A 21,517-nucleotide genomic window follows, 5' to 3' on the forward strand; every position below is an offset into this window, starting at 1 on the left:
GTAAGCCCAAGAGCTGGAGGTTGCTGTGAGCCGTGTGATGCCACGGCACTCTACTGAGGGTGGTAACTGTCTCTACAAAAAAAAAAAAAATTACAGCATCGGTGTAAGGATAGCAAAAAGACTACCAAATACCCTTTAACCAAGGTCATCGTTATTTGACATTTTGCTATATTTTCTTTACCATTCTATTTCCCTCTCAGAATATTTCTTCCTAAACCTTTTGTGAGTAGTTGTCAATATCATTACCAATTTACCCCATAATACTTCAAGGTATTTGTTAAGAGCAAGAATATTCTCTTTCGTGTCTATATTAAAACAATAATTTAAACTGTATTCCATATTGCAATTTCTTTGAAACATTTTTCCAGTCCCACCCAGGGGTCTGGTCCAGTATAACATACTGCATTTAACGATCATCATAGTTAGATTTTAGTTACTGTGTTAGAGTGATGCTTATTTTTCTCTGATTATGAAAGTAACACATATTCTAGGTAAACAATTTAGAAAGTAGAGCGTAAAACACAGTTACCTTCTGAGGTTTTACTAAAAGGGCCGCAATCTCCGAGGTGACCACATTAACAATAGTAGTTATGTCATCTTTGAAACGGTCAGAGAAGCGAGTCCTCCGAAAACTGTCCCGTTTGTCCATGTTATGTACATACTGGGCCATGCTTTTCACCTAAAGAGGGGCCGGGGGGAATGTCAACACAGAAATTGGTGACCTGCTTGAACAATGTGGGAAGAGGGGAAAGACTCGGAGAACAGCTCTTTTAACAATGGACTTCATCTGTGCTGGTGGTGCCCAAGCAGCCTCAGTACTAAAATGCTCCTGACCCACGAATGGTTACCATGGTGGCAGGAGGTGGGAAGGGCGTCCTCTTCTTGACCTCAAGTCAGGGGGCTCCCTTCTTGCTACTGAACAAACCAGAACTTCATTCTTTAGCTACAGTGTTAGAAGATTCCCCTTCAATACTGCCTACGTCAGACCTAGGCTGGGCTCCCATCACCATTCAGGCATCACTCAATACACGCCGCAGGTAAAGCAACTGCTCCCTGATACTGTTGCTGATGTGAACAGTCTTTGTCTGTTCCTGAAACTGCAGTAAAGAGAACAGGGGGAGAAATGTTCCTCTTACCTTGAGTTTTATAGTTTTTATTGAGGGAACATAGTTTTTCCAGAAACAATTCTGTAGTTTCCAATAAAGTTATTTCCTGCTTCTATGAATTTTAGCTGTATTGTATGTTGAGCGGGATTTTGTTAGCTAACTGGAAATCTAACCACTACTGGAACATTGTCTCTAGGGGAAATTATGTTTTGAGTTTTATATATACACACCGTAAAACCTCCATAGTTGACCACCTCCCTACCTTGACCACCTCTTTAATTTGACCTAATTTTCGTAGACGAGACATGCACCACATACACATGTTGATATAGTAGTCCGAGTTCCTTACGTTTACCACTTCTGTACATTGCCCAGTTTGTTACAGTCTCTTGGGTGGGTGACTGCCAGAGGTTTTACTGTATATAAAATCTGTCTGTGTGTCAATTGGTGACCACCTGTATTATGACTCCTGAAATAATCTCAATGACTACCACAGTTTTAAATCAAGGGCATAATTATTTTTTGTGCTCCTTCTTGGGACCACGAGATAGATGGGTCAGTACACCCCCCCTTTGATACTATCTGAGGTTGAGTCTTGCCCTTGTTAGCAGCTGCCTAGATCTTCCAGGGACATAGGAAAGATTGAGAGTCCTTGTGGTTGGCTGCCTACGTTCTGAGGTCACTTTCATGAATGTGTCCAGGCTAGTCAGGGTCACTGCAAAAAGAAATGGCCCTGGAAGTTGAGACACTCGCATTCTACCCACCCATCTGGGACCAGGATAGCTGTGTGGAAAGTGACTTCTACTCCCAAGAGCTACACGGGAGAACTTTTATGTACTAACAGCAGATTTCAGTTTCTAAAGATGCAAGACTGGTGAGTTTTGTTAACACTAAGACAAAACAGAAAGAAAACAACAATAAAGAAAAGGCAAAATAAGAAGAGAAAAATTAAAGATAAAAATGCTTTATGCGTTTCATGCTTTCAGGTCATGCCATAGCCAGCTCAGGGAGACCTAAGACATCTGATTCTGGTGCCTGAGTGGAAGAACCATGTTTCCTCTCCACTGCAGGGTCCTGTTTGGTTCAGGACACATGGGTGTATCCAAACCCCATCCAGCAGTACACAGTTGGTAGATGACCTTAATAAGGGGTGGAAACTGGGCTCCATCTTTGTCTGATAAAAGTGTCTCTTTCTCACTACATGCTCCCCACAAAGGACCTTGGAAGATAAAGCCTCTTTGTTTTGGGCAACCCCAATGCTGATTCCCTGCTGGCTGACCCACCCCAGCACCAGGCTACATTCAGCTCCTGCCTGCTGAGTTTGCCATCCTACAACCAGATGAATAATTCTCACAATACTGTTCTTCCAACGAATGGCCTCTTTCCAGAATGTCAGCAGCTTGCCAGCTACTATGTCTTCTTCTCTGAAGACCCACTAGAAATACTAGTACAGGCTTGGCCCATTGTGTAGGGTGGGGTGATGCAGGAAAATCTTTCCTCCGGTATTGGCCTTGTGGCCCATTCAAAGTAGGTGGCTCTAAAGAAGCCCTTAGCCCAGAACTTTGTGTCCTGAGCAAGTAAACTAGGTCACCCATTTACCTCTCAGTCTCCAAGGTCTGGCTCAGCAGTTTCTAGAAGCACAGGGATTTATTCATGAGCAAGTGTGGAATTCGCCCAAGGATTGTGTTTAATAGCGCCAATGCCAAAGTGGTTGTTCATTAGCACTTGGCCACTGACGCAACTAAAGGGTGTTAAAGTTGTTGGCTAAGCTTAAGGAGACTATCATTTCTCTCTTTAAAGCTTCTTGGGGGAAAAAAAACCCTGTTTTGATTTTTAAATAACTTCCTGGGCATCAGTCAGGCAAATACATAAATAGTGCATGGAGGACTGGGCTCCCTGTCTGAATCTGAAATCAATTTCCTTGCAAAGTCCTGGCTGGGGCTGGTGGTTTCCAGCTGCCACTGCCCCAGCCCCCAGATGGATTTCTTGCCCTTCTCTGTCCCTCTGAGGGCTAGGACGGTGATCTCTGTGGACTGCAGCACTTACACTCCCCTGCCCTTTGGCTTCTGGTTGGAGTTGGAGGATGTGAGGCACCTGCTGGGAATCAGTAAGTGGGCGGGGGCGGGGGGAGGGAGGCAGAGAACCCAGATATTAATATTTATTCTTAATGCCCTTATCCCTGTCCCAGTGGGGCTCTGGCAGTGGCAACATTTTGCTAAAGCTCCGGCTCTTTTCGTGTGGACCAGCTTTCTCTAAGCCTCAGTTGTGCCCTTCTCTACCCTTGAGTCTTCAGAGGCAGGGTAGATAAATGCAGTTGCTGCTGGCTCCTGGAACCTTGTCGGGGGCCTTTTGATCAGTGCTTTTTAGTTAACCCTTTTGAGTAAGGCCAATTCTGTTCTGCCTGGACCCTGACAGGTGTCATCTGCATGTTGGCCAATGCCCTCAATGTGCTCAGATTAGGGGGAGCTTCCTTCCGTTCACCATAAGGGACTCCCTGGAGGTTACGAGGGGCTATGTGCTTTAGCTTTTGCTTTCTCTCCTGGGCAAGATCAAGAAATTTTCACCTTTCCTTAGCACCCTGCAGTTGGGGGCAGTGAAGTGCTATCGTTGGAGCCTCCAGTGGACCTGGAGATCCTCTTCATGGGCACCACCCTTCCTTCAACCCCATCTGTAAAGTGGGGATAAAAAAAACTCCTTGTGCCTCAAGGTCGTGTGAAGATTAAATGAGATAATACTTTTAAAAATGCTTAAAACAGTGCTGGTGTATATATATAAAGATGCAGAATACATTTTAAATGTCACTACTTTTTCTTCCACAGGGATTCCATGAAGGACAGAGTCATCGTTACACCTGCAGAAAACACAAACTTGCCTTTAAAAGAGAGCTCTGAGCTGCCTCGTGGAGCCATGAAGGCTTAGCAAAGCTGCAGTCAGTAGGACTGGGGATGAATTACAGTGGAGCCTCTGTAAGTTGACCACCCAAGGGACTGTAACAAACTGATCAACACACGGAGGTGGTCAACATAGGAACTAGGCCTGCTGTACATTGAGCACACGTGGTGTAGGTCCAGTCTATGACGATTAGATCCACTTGGTTAGGTAGGGAGGTTCTACTGTACTAGTCTGAATGATCTATAAATGGATTCTGACCGAAGTGAATCTTCTTCATGGAGAAACTTCATGGTGGGTGGGATATGTAAACAGAAGCAGGATACACAGGGCATGCAGTGTTGGTTTTGATAATTCTCATGCCTCAAGACAAAAGAAAGGAGTGGGTTTTATGGCTAGTCTGTTTCCTGCCCGAGCACAGAGCTCAGTGTCACTGCTAGTGCTCTTGCTCCAAGACTTGTGAGCTCCTGTCACCCACCTTCATGAGCTTGGCATTTGGAACCCCAAAACTTCTAGTGCTGGCTAGATATAAATTCCAAAAAACCCTCCCCTGTTAAGAATTCACAGAGTGGAGGTGGTATGTACCAGTGGATCATTACTGTGTTTAGAAATCACCTGGAAAGACAGGTGAATGAATGCTACTGGCCACCACGCTCCTAATTTTGGTAGTTATAAGGAGGATCTTTTTTTTGAGACAGAGTCTCACTCAGTTGCCCTGAGGTTGAGTGCTGTGGTGTCATAGCTCATAGCAATCTTAAACTCTTGGGCTCAAGCGATTCTCTTGCCTCAGCCTCCCAAGTAGCTGGAACTACAGGCACCCATCACAATGCTCAGCTGTTTTTAAAGATGGGAGTCTCTTTCTTGTTCAGGCTGGTCTTGAACTCCTGAGCTCAAGCAATCTGTCCGCCTTGGCCTCCCAAGGTGCTGGGATTACAGGCATGAGCCACCTCGCCTGGTCTTCAAGGGAGGATGTTAAGAATCTGCTTCATTTTTACTAAGCACCCCTAGGTGATTCTGTTACAGGGCATTAAAACTGGGCTTTGGAAGGTGGTGCCTGTGGCTTAAGGAGGACGGTGCTGGCCCCATATGCTGGAGGTAGTTCAAACCCAGCCCCAGCCAAAAAAACTACGACAAAACAAAACAAAACAAAACTGGGCTTTGGGATGTTACTCAAACTAGGGGTTGGGACCTTGTGAAGAGATTTGAATCCTAAATGCACTTCTGTGGCACGAGCCTGCCGCCTTCTAACGATTACACATCATTTCTCATTCCTCCCCAGAGTGTTTTCTTTCTGTTTCTTTTGACCTCTTTGTTCTCTGCGTCCCATTGTTCAGCATTGCTTCTTTTTTCTTAGGCTTGAACTTCCATATAAAAACTAGAGCTTCGGTGGAAATCCTACCGTTTCTCTCTCTCTCTAAAAAAATACTATTCGCTTAATGTCACAGAGGAAAGAACACAGCGACCAGAAAGCTAACACAATCACTACATTTCAAGGTACTCCTAATCCTCTGAATTGTTTGTATGTACATTTGTGTTTAGTTGGTGTCTATGCTTTTATACTTTTTTCATTTAACATCCTTTCACCACGCATCTCCATCTATCAACATTGACGAATGATTATTCTTAGAAGCTTTATAGCAAAATCCTATCACTTCCATTCATAACGATACAAAAATAGTTAAGAATATTATTCTCCTTATTTTAAAATTAAGGAATTATAGTTGTACCTTTTGCTTTTTTTGCTGAGGAAACAATAGAAGTTTTAGGGGAAAAAGATATACAAGTTTCTTATTTTTTCTAACAAATACTAGTTGGCATTTGTATGATACCAAGTAGTCTTCTGGGGCTGGAGATAGGATAGTGAAGAAGACAGAGCGAATGCCAGAGATCTACTAGCTGAAATAGGAAAACAATTGCAATAAGTGCTAGGAAGGGAATAAACAGGGTGTTTAAAAGGAGAATAAGAGGTGGAGACATATTATAGTATAAGGTAGTCAGAAAAGGCCCTTTGGAGGTGCTGCAGGACACAGTGTGTGCTGGGGGTGCCGGGCTGGTGAAAGGTCGGAGTGGAAGGAGAATCTGAAAAAGGATTGGAAGCTGAAAAGGCCTTCTCAAAGAACCAAGAAGGAAACAACTGAACAAGGTGGGCTGTGCATGAGACGAGGCTGGAGATGGAGGTAAACAACAGAATCCTGCAGGGGCTTTGAGGCTGCGAAAGGCATTTGTGTTTCATTCTCAGCACACTGAAAGTCACTGAAGGGTTTTAAAGAGGGGAGTGACAGCGTCTGTTTAATACGGGCTGCTCTATGCAGAATGCATGTGCCAAAGGCAAAAAATGGATACAGACAGGAGAAGAGGAAGTCACCACAAGGAAGCATCAGAGGGAGGGCAGCGGCACGGCCAGGAAGGGAGCGGGAACACGATGAGAAGTGACAGGTTGGAGGTGGATCTTCAGCAGACTTTATGGAAGATGGATGAAGGGGTGAAGGAGAGAATCAGATTTCAAGAATAAGCTAGGTTTCAGCAGGACCAGCTTGGGGAACAAAATGTTAATTCCCTCCTGCCCCGTTTCCCTGGTCCTTTGCAGCTAGATACGAATGAGCAAGAGTCTCACCAGGAGCTCGAAGAAGAACCAGGCGTACTTGAAGACAGTTTCTCTCACCATCCCGGTGCTGACCACCATCTGCAGGGCAAGTTCCTCGTGGAAATGCTGAACAAGAACCACAAAAACCAGGCGGTTATCCACCAACTCCTTTTTTCTTTCCCCCCACAATTTAATAGCTTGTTAGTTCCTGAATATGTGTCCTAGATGTCCTAGGCCTAAATTGATGCTGAAATAACCTAAGACCAAAGGCCATTTAGGTGGGTAAAGGCTGCATTGGTACTGCACAGGACAGCTGGGTTTGAAGGATGGACTCAGATGGAAACGAAACTGCCTTCTCTGGGGGGAGCATTGAGGGTAGCAGCCGGAACAGGTCCTGTCTCTCTCCTCCCAGATGCTCTGCACATCCTCCCCGTGACCACGTGTGAGCGATTCCACTCTCGGCCCTCAGTTTGCTCATCCATAACATCAGCTGGTGGTAGCAGCGCCTCTCCAACTTGAATGTGTATCCGCATCTCCTGGAGTGCTTGATATCACCGGGTCCCACCCTCAGAGATTCTGATTCAGTAGATCTGGGGCAGGGCCTATGAATCTGCATTCCTAACAAGTTCCTGTGTGATGCTGTTGGTCCAGGGTCACCTTGGAGGACCAGTGGTCCTAACCTTGAGGATGACTGTCTAGATGTATGTAAACTCCCTTCCAGACTAGACAATTTTTGGTTTTACAATCCCTAGTGGCTTTGTGGGAAACATGATTGGTCAGTTTATGAGTGGATCTTGCATTGAAAGGTACAGTGGTATCAGCCTGAGCTCACCCTGTGTCCCGGGTCAGATGCTTTCTGTCTTCGCTTCCTTGCAAGGCATCTGACTACTCAACAGCAAAGGTAGCAGATGGTGACTTCTGTCTTTCTCACTTTCCCCCATTTCCCAGCTTGTCTGGCTTCTGGTTAATGCTTCTGACAGTAGCTTTGCTGGGGAAGAAGTTCAAAACTAAAGGCAGGGTAACCATCTTGTCTTAGTGTGCCTGATACTGTTCTGGAAAGTCCCTGCCTCTTGCAGACCACCTTAGTCCTGGGCAAATCAGAATGGTCAGTCACCCTAACTAAAAGCAAAAATGATGTCTGGGAATTTTCTGTGCTTTCATTCATCTTACACCCATGATACCTAGAACACATTCAGATGAACTCATATTGTTCAGTGAGTAAGAAAGCTAAAACTATGTCACATCCTTCATGTGTGAGTTAAGGTGTTTTTTTCTTTTTCTTTTTTGTAGAGATGGTAGAAGGGGGTGTGGAGGGTGGTCTTGCTGTGTTGCCCAGGCTGGTCTCAAACTCTTGGCCTCAAGCAATCCTCCAGTCTTGGCCTGATTACAGGCCTGCCCGACCATGACTGGCTGAAAGTTTAGTTTTAAAGTCAACACCTAAAGCAAAAATTGATCAGAGCAAAGACTGCTCTTTTTTTTTTTTAAGATTGCTCTTGATATTCCTTTAAACTACCCACAGAGTACAGTATGCATTCAATCCAATTTACTAATTCTTAGCCTCATTAAAATCTGAAAGCCATTTAGCTAAACTAAATGGAGACAAATGGAAAATCTCTGTGCTTGGGAGTTCTAACTACCTAGATCTTCAGTGATGAGTGGAGAATCCTTAGGTACTTTAGCTATACGTTGGTTTCACTTCATTTTGTGACATGAATCAAACCTTAATAATCCTCATACATGTTAACACATTTGCTTGCTATTAGGAGTTTTGAGTGAGCCTCTCCCAGATAGGAGAGGAGTGGGGTTTAATTTTAACCTAGCAGGTGGTCTAACTGTGCAGGTGACGTAATGTAAAGTAACGTGCTCACCTTGATCTTCCCATTGTAGGAAAGACACGCCCAGCTTCAAAGGCAGCCGCTGGAAAATAGGTCAGTTTGACTGCCACCGTCTTATGGTGGGAAAAGATTAGACAAGGATAAGCTGCTTCTTAAAGTAATTTATGCTGCTCCTTGGGCAGCATTATTACAAAAACACCTTGCTCTAGTCTAGAGGTTATATAAAATAGCCAAGCAGTAAAGGCCTGTTTGCTGAGCTATTAAGGAAACATATTGGCTAAACTTTCCCCTGAAATGAAATGTCTTCTGGTCATTTCAGGTCAAAATATAGCAACTGCAAAACCAGACAGGACATGCCTTTAAGGAAGTCAGGCTGTAGGCAAATAATGTTTTTTTTTTTTGAGACAAAGTCTCGAGCTGTCGCCTTTGGTAGAGTGCTGTAGCATCACAGCTCACAGCAACTTCAAACTCTTGGGCTTAAGCAATTCTCTTGCCTCAGCCTCCCGAGTAGCTGGGAGTACAGGTGCCTGCCACAATGCCCGGCTATTTTTTTTTTGTTGTGGTTGTTGCAGTTGTCATTGTTGTTTTAAGAGGCCCAGACTAGATTTAGATCTGCCAGCCTAGGTGTATGTGGCCAGCGCTGTACCCACTGAGCTACGGGCGCCGCACACAAATAGGAAAATGGTATTCGGGTCTAGTCACTAGAAAGGGGCTAATGCTAACTTTTAGAGTGAATGACAAGTTTGTTTGTAGCCTAACCACACCTTCCCTCACTTTTCCTTCTATACTAGCCAACTCCTGGGACCTCTCCCTGCACATACGGTGCTGGGTTACCGCAGTCTGCAGCTTCAGCCCAGGCAGGCAGGGCTCCCACGCGATCGCTCCCTCACCCAGCCCAAAGGGAGCAGTGCTGAGGCTCAATCCCCGCCCCCCCACTGCAGCCTGCTTAATAAACATTTCCCTGCAGCGTTAGCTGTTGCAAATGGCTTCCTGTGTTATTCTTTGCAATTAGCATGCTTACATTTTAATAGGAGTCCTGAAAAACACTCAAGACTTAAGTAGCTACTATAATCGTGAGGAGTAGAAAACTTGGGACAGACAGCTTTTTGATTCCCATTTAGAGCACATGGGCTGTAACTATAATTGGAGAATTTTGTTGGTTTAAGAAATTCTAGTAAGCAGTGTAAAAGCTTGTAAAGTTTCTGAACTTATAGGTAAGACTGATTATGGAGAACTATGAGAACGCATTTCATCTTACTTTTTTTAATCTTGAAAAAAATGATACTTAATTATTGCCATTCACGTTTGTCAAGGATGAACTGTCTCCAGCTCACCTTCTACAGAAACTAATCTTCAAACTGTGGACTAGCATCAGGTGGGAACCTCTTAGAAATGCAAATAAATTTGGGGGCCCTGGCTTAGATTTAATGAATCAGAAATTCAATCAGTTTTAATTCAATCAAGTTTTCCCGGTAATTCTGATGAATGGTAAAGTCAGAGAACCACTGAGTGGGCAGTCAGGCAGTCATAAAATGGAGGGTAAAGTAGTGCTGCAAAAGTGTATGTGTGTGTATGTGTAGGGACGAGGCAAGAGAGCTCTTAGATAGCGTCAATTTTTTTTTTTTTTTTTTTTTTTTCAGTTTTACCCAGGGCCGGGCTTGAACCTGCCACTCCTGGTATATGGGGCTGGCACCCTACTCCTTGTGCCACAGGGGCCACCCAGATAGCATCTATTTTCTTTCTCTTTTTTTTTTTTTTGACAGCATCTATTTTCAATCATAGAGAGAAGGTACAGGCAAATCCTTCTTTCCTAACCCTGTGATTATCTTCCCATTGCCCTGCTCAGTACCTTTTTCTAACCCTGTGATTATCTTCCCATTGCCCTGCTCAGTACCTTTTTGCTGGCTGGCCTTGGAGCTGTAGTCGAAGATGGAACCTCATTATTACCAGAGCAATAGTAAGACATCCGGTTGCAGTTGCGATCAGCAATCTGAAACACATAAACCATGGCTTAATAGTCAACCAACAGTGGTACAATGGAAAGGCCAGCCAACTACCTGGAAATCACAGCCTCGGATTCATTCTGTTTTCAGAATTCATTTTTAATATCTTGTTTATTTATTTTTTGTCTACAAAGATAAAACAATTGCATAAATAAATATAAAACAAAGAGTAGGTGAAGTTACACCTAATTTCACTTGCTCCTGAGATAATCCCTGTTGTTAGTTTGGTACATAGCAACCTATAGTTAAAAAGTAGTTAGGAAATAGGATGCTGAATGGTTTCTCACAACATTCTGACTTCAGTGAGAGAGGAAAAAAAAAAAAAAAAAAGGCGTGGGAACAGTGCCTCTCTGTGGTTTAGTACGGTACTGTACTCAGTCTGCCAAATAATAAATCATCAAAAACCACTCTGAAACAAAGTAGAAAGGTCATTCCCTATTCTTTTAGTTAGAGAAATATTTTTTCCCTTGCTACAAAATAATTAGAAAAATGTTAACCCAGGCTAAACAGAACTATAATATTTTCATTTTTATTAAAGAAAATCACATGATCAAAGCTGTCAATAGGGCGGCGCCTGTGGCTCAAGGAGTAGGGCGCCGGTCCCATATGCGGGAGGTGGCGGGTTCAAACCTAGCCCCGGCCAAAAAAAAAAAAGCTGTCGATAATATCTGCAGGCTACTTCTCTCCTGGGGAATCAGAACATGGGACCTTGACAATGAGGTTGAACCATGGTGTGCCAGCAAATGTTTAACCACCGGCTCTGGCGGGGGAGGGAGGCGGGCCTCATTTGTAGCATTTGCCTATTTCTGTGCTGTAAATATTTTCATCATGGCTGATTTCAGTCTGCCAATATGACGTCATGGAAATGCAGAGGTGGGACCCCAGAGATGTACAGTAGAATACATACCATTGTATGTTATGCCCATCATATAGATACAATAGATGTAAATAATCTCAAGAACAGAGATAATAGCAACGTGCGGCCAAGTAATGAGGAAAAGGATGAGATTTACTTTTTTAAAGTGAACTTTTAATTTTAAAATAATTATTTAAATTGTTATAGTTATTATTAGATGTATAGACAAGCTGCAAAGGTACAACTCTGCAAAGGTACCACAGAAAGTTCTTGCGTGCCTCCCATCTGCTTTCTCTTAGTGTTAATATCTTATAAGGTACCTTTGTCAAAACTAAGACTTTAACACTGGTGCCTTTCCATTAACTAAACCACAGCCTTTATTTGGATTATACCAGTTTTTTCACTAATGTCTTATTTCTGTTCTGTGATACAATCCAGGATACCATTTCATTTAGATTACCTTTGTTTTAATGTAACTTCTTTCATTGTAAATTTATATAATTTTTAATATCTGTTCTTCACAATTAGCTCAAAAAATTCTTGAAAATCGAAAACCAGCTTTCAGAAACAAGCCAGTTCCAGCATATCTCTGGGTTGATTTTCGTAAGTCGAAAAGGGTAGAATATCAATCATTTCAAATGATTCAAATGATCATCAGCATCTCAGGGGATGGCTCCAGTAAGTTCAGTCAGGAGTCAGAGCCTCGGCAGAGGTGAGGACCACTGGTAAATGACTCACCCATCCTGGCCTTTACATTCCCTTCCTCTCACACCGTGTCTCAAGTAGGTGGAATTTATAAGGGAACTGTGTCTAAACCTAGAGATTTTAATTTCTCTTTATCAGGGGAAATTGCATTATTCTTATAGCTCAGCCACCCCGAGGCCATAAATAACTGGGGGGGTGGGGGGGAATTCGGATTACAAATTCATGGTAGCTTTGTGAATATATTAAAAACCACTGGGTCATATACTTTTAAAAAGCGAACTTTATGTACATAAATTATAACATAATTTTTAAAAAAAATTCTGAATAGAGATATTCAACAATATACCTTACTATTATTCCTCACATCTGTCAAGGTCACGATAAACAAAGAAAGTGTAAAAAATTTGCACCAGAAGAGGAGCCTAAGGAGACATGACTATAACATGTAACATGGTACCCTGGATAGGACCCTGGAACAGAAAAACCAAAAAACATGAATTCAAATTAATAATATTCTGTTAACATGGGTTCATTAATTGTGCCAAATGTATCATTCTGTTGTAAAATAGTGACAGGGAAATTGTATAGTATATAAAATAATTTTCTGTACTATATTCACAATTCTGTAAATCTAAAACTATTCAACAATAAAAACTTTATCAAGAAAAACTAAAGAATTCATGGAAGGAAAGATGATATTTAAGGCAAGTCATCAACACTCTCAGGATCTCAGCTTTTATGTGTTTATAAAATTTGGTGTTGCTCCTTGGGATTTTTGTAGGGAATAACTAATCTGTGGCTGTTGATAACTGTAAAAGGAAGATACTAAAAAAACACACACAACAAAAATAAAAAGCCTTTCTAGGCATTAAGAAAAGTTAAAGCAAATTTTTTTTCCTTGGAAATAAAACTTCTGGTATTCATTGACTACACGGGGCTATACCAGCAATGCTCTGAATTGTTTTTTATCCGAGTAAACTGAGCAGATCCTCAAATGCCATTCTCCTCACTGCATCTTTCAGATGGTCTCAATCCATTCAAAAGGAAAGAATGTAGCTCTACAGCTGAAGAGTAAAGCATCTGACGAACACAGAAGGCAGCAATAGTGATTGCTTTTATGTTCTCCAAGTTTTAGTTAAAAAATAAAAAGTTGGCTACACTGGAGCTTGCAGGTTCAAATCTATCCTGGGCCTGCCAAACCACAATGACAACTACAACCAAAAAAATAGTCCGGCATTGTGGCAGGTGCCTGTAATCCTAACACCCTGGCAGGCCAAGGTGGGTGGATTGCCTGAGCTCACTGGTATGAGACCAGCCTGAGTCAGAGCAAGACCTCCATCTCTAAAAATCTAAAAATAGCCAGGCGTTGTGGCAGGTGCCTGTAGTCTCAGCTGCTTGGGAGGCTGAGGCTAGAGAATTGCTTAAGCCCAAGAGTTTGAGGTGCTGTGAGCTGTGTCACCTCTACTGAGGGCGACAAAGTGAGACTCTGTCTCAATAAATAAATAAATAAATACACAAAGAAAAAAAAGCTGTGTCACCTTCCAGGGTTTGACATCTTCCCTACCTTTGAAGACATAATGTTTTTAACTTCCTCATCTGCGGCGGAGTGCGTGATTCCTGCGAGGTCCGGATTACTGCTGCTCATCACCCGGGCCTGCAGCAGCTTCGAGCTCACAGCAGCAGCAGACGTGCGCCCGTACGTGTGGTAGCGGGGGTCTGGGAGGGCCGTGGGAGCACCTGCACCCCACCAGGCATAGATATGTCAACAGAAAGGGGACCAGAGTCACTTCCTGAGCTTAAGAAGGAATGGAAAAGGGATAGGCTTGACACCAGCCCACTAGATTCGGCCTTTGAATTAAGGTCTTATCATCAAGTGCAAGGGGTGGAGTGTGGAGGGAGGCATTCTTTTGGGGGGAAGTAGATAGGGCCTGGGGCACTAATTATTGCCATGGGGAATCTAGCATTGCCAGAGCTTCTGATTTCTCCCAAGAAGCTGAAAAATGAGGCGGCGCCTGTAGCTCAGTGGGTAGGGCGCCAGCCACATACACCCAGGGTGGCGGGCTCAAACCAGGCCCAGGCCAGCTAAAGCAGCAATGACAATTGCAACAAAAAATGCTGGGCTTTGTGGTAGGCGCCTGGAGTCCCAGCTACTTGGGAGGCTGAGGCAACAGAATCGCTTAAGCCCAAGAGTCTGAGTTTGCTGTGAATTGTGACGCCACGGGACTCTACTGAGTGTGACATAGTGAGACTCTTGTCCCAAAAAAAAAAAAAAAAAGCTGAAAAGGTGGGCATATTTTTATTTATTAATAGTTTAATGTTGACAATTTTTTTAATTCACAAAGTCAGGTTTCCTGAGATCCAAAACGCCATAGAGTCACTTGAACCTTATGAGAATAAATGTGTACCATGTATGGATGATTTTTATGTTTAAGTATTTGCATATTTGAAAAATGGCTGTATGAATCTATCAGCTATTAATAGTACTTTAATAATAATAGTATTATTTTTAAAATACTAGTAATATCTGCAATCAAAATTACAGATTTACTTGCAATGAGGGTGCATTGACTAATAAAAGTGCCAAGTTTATTTGGGCCTGGAATTTGGTGAAAAAATTGCTGCTACTTTTTATATCATGCTGACCACGGGGAAATGGGTTATTACTATTTCAAAAGTTCAGTTTGCGGGAAATGACAAAAAGGATTTATTTTCTCATAATAAAAAGTTTAAGAACCACTGCCATTAGGTATCTATTTTTAGCAGGCACGGTGGCTCATGCCTGTAATCCCAGCACTTGAGAGGCTTAGGTGGGCAGATTGCCTGAGCTCATGAGTTCCATACCAGCCTGAGCAAGGAGACCCTGTTCTCAAAAAAACAGCTGGGCATTGTGGCATGTGCCTGTAGTCCCAGCTACTTGGGAGGCTGAGGCAAGATAATTGCTTGAGCCCAAAAGTTTGAGGTTGCTGTGAGCTGTGACATCATGGCACTCTACCAAGAGTGACAAAGTGAGATTCTGTCTCAAAAAACAAACAAAAATATATACTCACACACATATATACATAAGATACATCTATATGTGTGATATATATATATATATATTTTTTTTTTTTCCTTATCGTTAGTATCCTAGAATCCTAGGGATCCACTGGCACTTTTCCATCTTTTGAAAAAGAGGTCCTCAACTGAATCATAAACTAGCAAGTGGGTAAAGGCCAGTGAGGGATTATCAAACGGGCAGACAAAATGGGCTTAGAGCGCAAAAAGAGGTAAGGAGGAAGGAAGAAAGATCTACAGAGAAATTCTTTTGATTTCAGCATTCATATACGTTTTCTATCATTCTGAACAATAAAATGGAACTTCTGGGTGTTTTCTTTTGAGTGACATGGCAACGGGGTGGAGATGAGGCATCCTGCCCGCAGACCCCGCGCCCTTGGAGCTACCTGACTTGGGCGAGTCGCGCTGCAGAGAGGGCAGCCGGAAGACATAGTGCACGTAGGAGGCCAGCAGGCAGTTCCTCCCGTGCTGGTCCTTGCTCAGGTCCTTGCTGTTGTGCAGGCTGTTGGCGATGGCCACCACGGACTCGAAGGCAAACTGGGAGAAGTTGGCTGAGAAACCAAGAGAAAAGTGGGCGATGCCAATGCGTCCTGACCACTCACTGACCGAAGTGACAGGGCTGGTCAAGACTGTGGCCTGGGCAGGGTGAGGCCCAGCATGTGGCTCTGCTTACCACAGATGACCTCACACTCCCTCTTCCGTGCTTCCTTCTCCTGCCAAGTGGCATGATGAGTTTTTGTTTTTTTTTTTTTTTTTAGAGACAGAGTTTCACTTTGTCGCCCTGGGTAGAGTGCCATGGCGTCAGAACTCACAGCAACCTCCAGCTCTTGGGCTTAGGCGATTCTCTTGCCTCAGCCTCCTTAGTAGCTGGGACTATAGGCGTCTGCCACAACGCCCGGCTATTTGTTGTTGTTGCAGTTTGGCCGAGGCCAGGTTTGAACCCACCACCCTCAGTATATGGGGCCAGCGCCCTACTCACTGAGCCACAGGCACCACCTGGCATGATGATTTTTCATGACAAAGACATGACTGTCCAGATGTCTCCCCTGTCTAAACCACGCTGTAACTGGTGCTACTCGGTGGCGGCTACAGACTGACATTATCAGCGTCACCAAGGTGCTACTTAGAAATGCAGAATCTCAGGCCCCACCCTGGACCTACTGCATCAGAATCTGCATTTTTACAAGATGCCCAGGTGATGCTTATATATGACTTCACATGTGTGGTTACACAACTCAGATTCTTGTACAGAGTAACCGAAAAATGTATGCCTATTATGGCAGTCCTCACAGTGGGTCAATACAGACTACTGATTTACTGTATATACCCTCCTGATCTGGAGTTCCAAACCTCCGGAGTTTGGCTCCAACCTACTTATCCAACATAGTACCCTTTTTTGCCCATATTTAACTTCCCTTAAAAGAGGCAATCATCCCATTGTCCCATCACATGGCCACTCTTTCTTACCTCTGTGACTTTTCGCATGCTGTGGTCCTCACCTAGAGAGCCTTCCTTGCTCCTATTTGCAAAATCATACCAAATCTGATATTTCAGTACAAGTCCCAGCTCCGCCAGGAAGACTCTGGCACCACCCCAGTACAGGGCTTAAGTGACTAAATTATGCCCTATCCCAACCAGTCTACTCTGACCCTGGGCATGCCTCTAATATAAGCTTTTGACATTATTCCCAAAGGAAATTTTATACATTGTATTTAATGTGTTAAAAATAAGTGTTTTAAATAGACTATGAGAGAGAAAACAGGAGAGTGATTGCCAGGGGGCTAGGAGGAGGGGCGAATGGGAAATGACTGCTGAAGGCTATGGGGTCTCCTTTAAGACTGATGAAAAGATTCTGGAATTAGACAGTGATGGTAACTGCACAGCCTTGTGACTATCCTAGAAACCACTGAGCTGTACACTTTGAAAGAGGGAATTTATGGTACGGGTATTGTATTTCAATAAAAACCCTGGTCATACTGCATTCAATTTAGAGAGTTCCTTCCCTCCATTTAATATGGGTTGTCTTACTTCTTTAAAATATCCTATTCCTTTGTTAATAAAAAAACCCCAAAAATATCTTAGAGGCAAAATAAAGGCCTCAATTACCAGGAAAGGGATTTAAAAGACTGCCTATATTCATGCAATAAAATATATGGAAAACAAAGCTATAATATTAAGAGCCCTATTTTAATATTTCTGTTTCATTTTAAACATGCACAGAATCTCAGAAAAATAGCACTGAACTTGGCCTCCCTTGAAATCAGAGAGGAAAGAAAAATCACATTGTCTCCAGACCAGGTTTCCGTAATGTAATGGTTATCACATTTGCCCAACGTTGTCCCCAGACCCTTTGGAAAATGATGTTTCATTCACCAGGACAACACCTGCCTGTTCCTGCCTGCTTCTGCCTTCTCCCAGCCCCGAGGCCTGTTACCTGTCTGGCCTGCGATGACCATGGGCTGCACAGACAGCTGGAAGAGCTTGTCCAGCACCAGGTGCAGGAAGAGCACCAGCGGCTCCAGGCGGGACGAGTTCAGGCAGATGATGCTGAGCTTCAGCTCGTGCTCCAGAGCTGTCTCACTGATCTTCTGGTCCAGCACACGGATGGGGAAGGTCACCTGGCTCTCCAGGGAGTGGCAGAGAGTGAAGAACTTCTCCAGGTGATTATCCTGGGGAAGGAGAAAGCAGGCATCATGGGGTCCTTACCCCATCAGTGCTCACCAATGGATTCATAAACACAATCAAACAGCTCTTTATGGGTAGAACTCCTTATCCAGGTTTCAGACCAGAAGTTCTAAGACATGATGTTCTGACCAAAGTTATGAACTTCTTCATAGAACACGGTGCACAAAACAGGACCTATCAATAATTATTAACCAAACAAAAAATAATTTATGCTCTGGCACTGCAGAGGTCAGCATACCAGGTAGACCCATTGAACTGGCAGAATTACAGAGGGAAATGAGACCACAGCAGACAAGTCTTTTGAATCAAGTCTACCCAAAAAGTTGCTCAATGGACAGTGCAGGGACTAGGTCCTTTCATTTAGGTGCTTGATATTTTTGTAAGGTCTTTTTATTCAAATGACAATTAAAACTTAGGCTTGCAAATGCCCACAAAGAACTAAGGTTATTTTTTTATTTATCCTTAGACAAAGATTTTCATTGTTTCATTTGTTTGTTTTTTAGCCTGTCCTTAGGTTTCTCTGCAGCAATTTCATTTTCCCTATTAGTCATCGGGGACTGATCTGAAGTTGGCCTTGACATTCCTTACCTGGGTGTGAACAGAAGAAATAGCCTGCACTTCAATATTAAACACTCCTTTATGTCCTTCGGCCCATTTAATGGGAGGATTCTGTAAAGGGACTTTCTGTGTTAAAGAGAGAGAAAAAAGATGAGCAATCCAATCCCCTTTTCTGATTACAAACAGTGCAAAGCAACTTGCCTATAAATGTCAGGTTTATACAAATAAAAAACTCTCTCAAAAACTACTATAGCTGATGTTGGAGTTAGGAGCCCTGGGTTCAACTTTGTAATTCTGCTCCAAACTAGTTATTTTTACTCTGACAAGTCAATTAAACTCTCTGGGCCTTGGTGTTCTCATGTTGGAGAAGGAGAAGGCTGAACTGAGTGGTGTATCTCTAAGTTCCCACCCAGCATTGATGACGCTGGACTCTAGAGACTGAAATCAAGTAAACTTCCAGCAATTTTCCCATTAATCGGGAATGTCAGGACAAAACGTAGAATGTCTTTATAAGACATGAAATTCTAAAGTTTTTGAGTAACTGAAATTAATTTCCATCTTAACAAAGTGTTGGGCGGTGCCCGTAGTTCAAAGGAGTAGGGCGCTGGCCGCGTATACCGGAGGTGGCAGGTTCAAACCTGGCCCCGGCCAAAATCTGCAAAAAATAAAAATAAAAATAAACCAAGGTGTTTCTAAGCAGCAGGCCTGCTTGGCTCCTGCTTTAATTACTCATAGTGATTCTTTTATACCATTTCTGTGTCAATATGTGTGTGCAGGCCTTAGAGGCAGTGTCTTGCTTTAAGTTCCCACTGGAATTGCGTTCCTCTAGAGATGCCGTTTGGTGTTGAGAGACGGGGGCCTGCTCTGGGTCTGTATCTGTCTCATTTTAATGGAAGGAAGCCTGCTGTACTTGGGAGGGTAGATGTGTGCCTGGGATGCAGACCTTTGGGGCTACTCATAAAGGGCATAGTCACAAACTGGGGCTCAAAGGTTGCCCCAGACCCAGAGAGTGTTAGAAACTTTTTTGAATTGCCAACAAAAAGTTTTTAAAGTTAGAAAATTTCCTATAAAAGACTTCTAGCTTCATTTTAGAACTAGAAGGTATGACAACATCAGTCTTCCAGAATGGCACCAATCTGGAAGGGAAGGCCAGCCGGACCTTGAGAAGGGGTAGACAATCCCCAGAGTGAACAAATGCCACCACGTCCACACATCATATGTTACTCCTCCAATTCCTGTGGGCACAAGTTTGCCATCTATGATCCAAAATGGCACTGTCCAATGGACATATACTATGAGCCATATGTGTACTTTTATTTATTTTTATTTTTTGGAGACAGGGTCTCACTATGTTGCCTGGGCTAGAATGCAGTGGGGCCATCACAGTTTAACCTCTAACTTCCAGGCTCCAGTGATCCTTCTGCCTCAGCCTTCCCAGTACTTGGGACTACAGAGGTATGCCACAATTCCTGGCTAACTTTTGTATTTTTTGCAGAGATGGGGTCTCAGTAAGTGGCCCAGGCTGGTCTCTAACTCCTGCTCTTATGTGATCCTCTAGCCTTGGTCTCCCCAAATGCTGGGATTACAGATGGGAGCCACTGTGCCCAGTATACATCCTTATCTTTTAAGATACATACTAAAATATTTATAAATCAAATGATATTACATGTGGGATTTGCTTCAGAATAACACTTATTGATGTAACCTACGGAGGGAGCTGAAAAGTGTGATGCAATGCTGGTGTGGTCAGGATGGAGAGTCCCCTGGGCTCCCTTTAAGAGGGTGCATTGCCCCAGAGTGGATGGGCAAGAGGACGTGCAGGAAACAGGAGGGGGAACTGGCCCTGGGATCTTTAGAGCAGTGGTTCTCAACCTTCCTAATGCCATAATGTATTTTCATTGTTAAAAAGGGGGTCGCGACCCACAGCTTGAGAACCATTGCTTTAGAGGAATAAAACCAGAAGTAACCACCTGGGGGCTATGACAACTGACCCAGAGGAAATGGATAGAAACTGGCCGGGGAATCTTTTGTAAGGATCCTTGCTGGGAGCAGCTGTTTATCACAGGTGGGCACAATTTGCCTCCTTTTCTGTAATTTATTATTCTGAGGTAGATAATGCAATGTAGGCTGCCTTGGGTGCAGGTTGTATCCACTAGACCAGGAGTCCTCAAACTGCGGCCCGCGGGCCACATGAAGCGGTGTGAATTGTATTTGTTCCTGTTTTGTTTTTTACTTCAAAATAAGATATGTGCAGTGTGCATAGGAATTTGTTCATAGTTGTTTTTTTTTTTTTTTAAACTATAGTGCGGCCCTCCAACGGTCTGAGGGACAGTGAATTGGCCCCCTGTTGAAAAAGTTTGAGGACGCCTGCACTAGAGATTCTGATTTGGTGCCATCTAAAGGAATGAGGTTTCACAGTCAGTTGTTCCTCCCTCCCATCCTGTGAGAACAATGTGTGATCAGAAGACAGTGTGCTCCAGAAAACCCAAGGAGCGTTCTTGGCCACATCTAAGAGAAGGCGAAGTGCGTCTGGGAAGGTGATCCAAGACTGCGGCTGGACAAGAAGCAGCTGGTGGTCAGCTTGCTGGTTACCTCGGCAGAATGCATGGAGTAGTTGGGTGGCAGTTTTTCTAAGGCAACTGGGAGACAGTAGGATCCAGTCTGAAGACGGTCATTTAAGAGAATCGGCAGCCACTGAAACAGATGATGTAAAGAATAAAGCGGTATTTATTACAGCATATAATTCTGGTAATTTATCTAGCTCCCAACAATCAAATGCAACTAAACAATGATTAGATATTGACCGGGGCTCTTTTTGGCAGTAATTTCTGTCAAGTTCTTTGCATTTTAAATTCCCCGAGAGCTCCTGAGATGGTAATATCAATGATTTACTGCTTTCAAAGCCAAAGCAGTAGCATTTTTCTTTACAGCCAACGTTTGTGCGTGTCTGAGCAACATCAGTGTTTATTTTGCCTTTTATATTTTTTAAAGAAATAACTTGTTTCCCCCTTGGGGGAAAAGAACTAGTTGTATATGTGAAGTATACATATTAAATTTAAAAATAACAGACATTGCTTCTTTAAAAAATGAGTATTCTTTCAGTATCTATTAACATGCTAGCTTTCCAGTCCTGAAATTTGATGTTCGCCAAATCAAATCATTTCTGTTCTTTGCCATGATCTGGTCTAGCATGTTTTGCTACTTCTGACAAGATAAAAAGCAAATGACTAGAATTTAATTGT

General features: G+C 43.2%; 1 protein-coding gene across 3 annotated transcripts in view; it reads right to left on the minus strand.

Moving 5' to 3' along the window:
- DOCK8 (dedicator of cytokinesis 8) overlaps positions 1 to 21,517 on the minus strand; it is a 225,013-nt gene that overhangs the window by 66,658 nt on the left and 136,838 nt on the right. For all 3 annotated transcript variants that reach the window (XM_053574373.1, XM_053574381.1, XM_053574391.1), the window contains 8 exons: positions 20,868 to 20,969; positions 18,306 to 18,401; positions 17,467 to 17,701; positions 15,419 to 15,583; positions 13,543 to 13,715; positions 10,309 to 10,404; positions 6,610 to 6,705; positions 530 to 679 (listed from right to left, as the gene is read on the minus strand). In XM_053574373.1, coding sequence (XP_053430348.1) covers positions 530 to 679; positions 6,610 to 6,705; positions 10,309 to 10,404; positions 13,543 to 13,715; positions 15,419 to 15,583; positions 17,467 to 17,701; positions 18,306 to 18,401; positions 20,868 to 20,969 — 1,113 coding nt within the window. The remainder of the gene's footprint in view (positions 1 to 529; positions 680 to 6,609; positions 6,706 to 10,308; positions 10,405 to 13,542; positions 13,716 to 15,418; positions 15,584 to 17,466; positions 17,702 to 18,305; positions 18,402 to 20,867; positions 20,970 to 21,517) is intronic.

The sequence above is a fragment of the Nycticebus coucang genome, chromosome 2 (genome assembly GCF_027406575.1).
Source record: "Nycticebus coucang isolate mNycCou1 chromosome 2, mNycCou1.pri, whole genome shotgun sequence".
Taxonomy (NCBI): domain Eukaryota; kingdom Metazoa; phylum Chordata; class Mammalia; order Primates; family Lorisidae; genus Nycticebus; species Nycticebus coucang.